The sequence below is a fragment of the Cynara cardunculus genome (genome assembly GCF_001531365.2).
Source record: "Cynara cardunculus var. scolymus isolate 2C chromosome LG 10, CcrdV1, whole genome shotgun sequence".
In the NCBI taxonomy this organism is placed as follows: Eukaryota; Viridiplantae; Streptophyta; class Magnoliopsida; order Asterales; family Asteraceae; genus Cynara; species Cynara cardunculus.
The window spans coordinates 23,193,858-23,197,382 of NC_037537.1; the positions used below are offsets into that span (position 1 = coordinate 23,193,858).

Below are 3,525 nucleotides of genomic sequence, written 5' to 3' on the forward strand. Positions count from 1 at the left end.
TTTTTTCAAATTTATATTTTATTATTGATTTTTTTAAAATACATAAAATCGTATTATAATATCGATAGAAATAAAAAATAAAATAAAACATTAAAATCGAGATTTATCTCGCTGCATTACATGAATAGCCTTCTAATTTTATGTAAATTTATCATTACGAACGTTTCATTTTAAATGATAAAAGACGGAAAACATGAGATATTACCGATTTGGCCGATGAAGGCTGTGTCAACAAGAGAAGCAATAGGATCAGCTGTCAAAGCAAGTGCTGCTGGCAATGCAATTTTTGCTATTTCCACACCAAGCTCATCCATTTTCAATGCTAACCTGCGCAACTCCACGTTTTCACAAAATTGCGAAATAACGCTATTAAGTTATGTTTTAATATTTACGGCGTGTAATTTAGATTTTAAAATTTCTAAAACACGTCTTAAAAAATCTATTTTATATTATTTTTTTCATTAAATTTTATATTAAAATATGTTTATTTATTTACTCGATTCATGTTTCGCTTTCTTCATCGAGATTATTGCACGTCCAGGAACGTTTCAATCTTTTTGGGGGCATTGCTACATTCAAATTTTTTGAGTACATTGTATAAATGAGATATCAAAGAATATATGTTAAAGAACAAAAATGGATTAAACCTAAAACGATTAACAACCTGAAACTAAACCTAAAAATGATTTTTTTATTTTTTTTATTTTGTCTTTATTTTTTCTCAATAAAGTTTTTGTTACCTTTCAAAACGAAAATACGCTTATTTTGCTTCTATATTCGTCACTATGCTTTTAAAATTGGAACTTTCATCTATGAGGTTTACAATTGATTATTGTTTTCGTACCTTTAGTTTACGCTTGTTTGTTGTTTTAGGAGTCAGACTGAAAATAACGATAAATTACAAACTAATATGAATTAAAATCGCAACTTCAAAACCATGGGGATAAAATTCGTAATTTTTAACAAACCATAAAACTAAAAACATAATTTATCAAGACAAATTCCTTGCAGCCGACACCCTTCCAAAAAAAACTTAACACATAATTTAGGGGTTGTTTACCCAAATACTTACCCGGTAAACACTTACCGGTAGAAATCAACACTATAATCTATTTTACCGAATAAGATTATAGTACATTAAAACGGTATCATATGCAACAATTTACTCGGTAAACGTTTACCTGGGTAAGAGTCATCGACATCACTTACCGGATAAAACTCTCTATCCTTATCATCGCTCTTACTCGGAAAGTTACCCGATCAACACTTACCGGATAAGTGTTTAGTAATGATTAGAATTATCATTCACAAAAATAATTGATTATTTACATTGTTATAAAATAAAAGTCACCTGGCATCTTTGAAGAAAATGGAGATATCAAATCTCGATCGTCCATCACTTTCGTCAGCCATAACCCCTCGAGGCTTGAATGAATTGGAGGGCAAAATTGTCAATTCCTATTCAAAGAAAAAGCTTCTCCATCCATGATTAACCTGCAAAAAACACAATAGAAATGGGATGAGAAATTAATGAAAACAAAACGCAGACACGGAAGAAACATGAAAAAAGACGATAAAAATGAATAACGTTCATGCACACACTCTTTACACATCTTACCTTTAGATTATCATACCATTTTGGCAACAACCGTAGCTACCATCACAACACATCAACAACAACAACAACAACAAGAAGTTGTAAAATCCAATACAAACAGAGAACCTTAATTTTAAGATCTGATCAAAACCCACATCTGATCTGCAATCGGAAACGACAACACCACCAAGTTAAATAACACTCATGTGCAAGTTGAGAGAACCATGAAATTAAACATATATATATATATATATATATATATATATATAATTACTTTGAAGATGGATGGATGTGATTAATAATTGAAGTGAAATGAAGGGGTGGAAGAGTTTATGAAGTTAAAAAGACAAAGACTTTGTAACAAATTTGAAGAATTAATATGAAAAGGAATTCATGGCTGAAACTTGAAAATGTGTCTTTTCCACATCAATGTCTCAACCACGAATATAAAGAGAGTGACCAAAGTGCTCATTGGCATTGCTACTAGACGCTTGTACTCATTTTTTCCATTTTTACTTTTTGATAAATTATATGGTTAACTTTTCATCTTTTAATGATTCAGAGGTTGTCTTCTGATGGAATTATTAAGAAATAAATAAATAATTCTTTAAGATTTTCTATCTTTATTATTATTTTTTAAGATAAATAATTTAGTTAAAGCTAAACCATTAAGTATATAGTTTTGTCTCTTTTAACTTCAAATTGATGATATAATTATTATGATTTAACATAAAAGTATTATTCATTTGTTAGAACCGGATGTATCTGAAAAACTGAAACAAGAAATGAATGTGTGTGTCACGTGTTAGGGGTGTACCCCAATTGACACACATCGTATTTGAAATGATGGTGTAATCACGTTCGATATGGTTTAGGAAAAAATCCCACATGTCGATTGTACTTTGTCCATTTTTTTTATCTGTTCAGTAAATATAATTCATTACTAGAATTTAATGTAGGTTTAATAGTAAAATTATAAGTTATTATATCAATATATATATGTAACATCATTTTAAACGATATGAAGACTCTTCATATAAAAGTATATATTAAATGAATATTTTAAATTTTAAATAATATTATCATCTACATAATTAATAAATAGAAAATTGCACGAAAAGATAACGTATTTTAACTTGATTCCTATTTTGAGTAACTTAATTTCAAAACTTTCATTTTGATACTTAAGATGTAAAATTTTAAACATTTAACTACCCGGGTAACCGGTTACCATGCTGATGTGGTGAGTGATGTGATATTCAATACAATATTATTTGTTATTTAACTCAATTTCATCTCATCACTCATCACATCGACATGGCAACTGGCTAATGATTCAACCGATTACCTAAATACTTAAATATTTAAAACATTATATCTTAGATATTAAAATAAAAAATTTAAAAATATATTACCTAAAATAAAAATCAAATTATAATACATAACTTTTTCACTATTTTCTTAGTCATAAAAGGAGGGGAAATCCCAAAAGCATCACCGTCTCATTAATAAAAAAAACTTCAAGCGGTGCATGGTGACAAGCGTTACTCTCTCTCCCTCCACCTAGTGACGCGCGTCATATATATTCACATAAAAGCGGTGATTTATTTTTATGAAAAAAGTCTAAAAAAACTCAACGAATTTTAATGATTGAAATGATTAAGTTTTTGGATAATTTTTTTAAAATAAATAAATTTTTGGACATTTTAAAATATGTTAAATAACTTTGTGGATTTTCTAAAACCTGTTAGATACATTCTTATGACCTATACAATTAGTTAATATGGTAAAATAATAGAAAAAGTCCAAAAAAAACCTAATGAATATTCAAATTTTAAACGATTAAGTTCCTAAATATATAAAATTAAAAAATATATATATATATATATAATATATTTAGATATATAAAATTAAAAAATTATAACACA

At 27.7% G+C, this 3,525-nt stretch overlaps 1 protein-coding gene across 2 annotated transcripts in view; it reads right to left on the reverse strand.

The window, feature by feature from the left end:
• LOC112519437 (protein DETOXIFICATION 42) overlaps positions 1–1,792 on the reverse strand; it is a 6,126-nt gene extending 4,334 nt beyond the window's left edge. The window contains exons 1-3 of one of the 2 annotated variants that reach the window (XM_025127550.1): positions 1,724–1,792; positions 1,352–1,494; positions 206–327 (exon numbers count right to left, since the gene is read on the reverse strand). In XM_025127550.1, coding sequence (XP_024983318.1) covers positions 206–327; positions 1,352–1,413 — 184 coding nt within the window. In that variant the 5' untranslated portion in view covers positions 1,414–1,494; positions 1,724–1,792. Of the gene's footprint in view, positions 1–205; positions 328–1,351; positions 1,495–1,618; positions 1,688–1,723 lie in introns of those variants that run through there. The other variant, XM_025127549.1, reaches the window with a different exon arrangement.
• Positions 1,793–3,525: the final 1,733 nt, after the last annotated feature.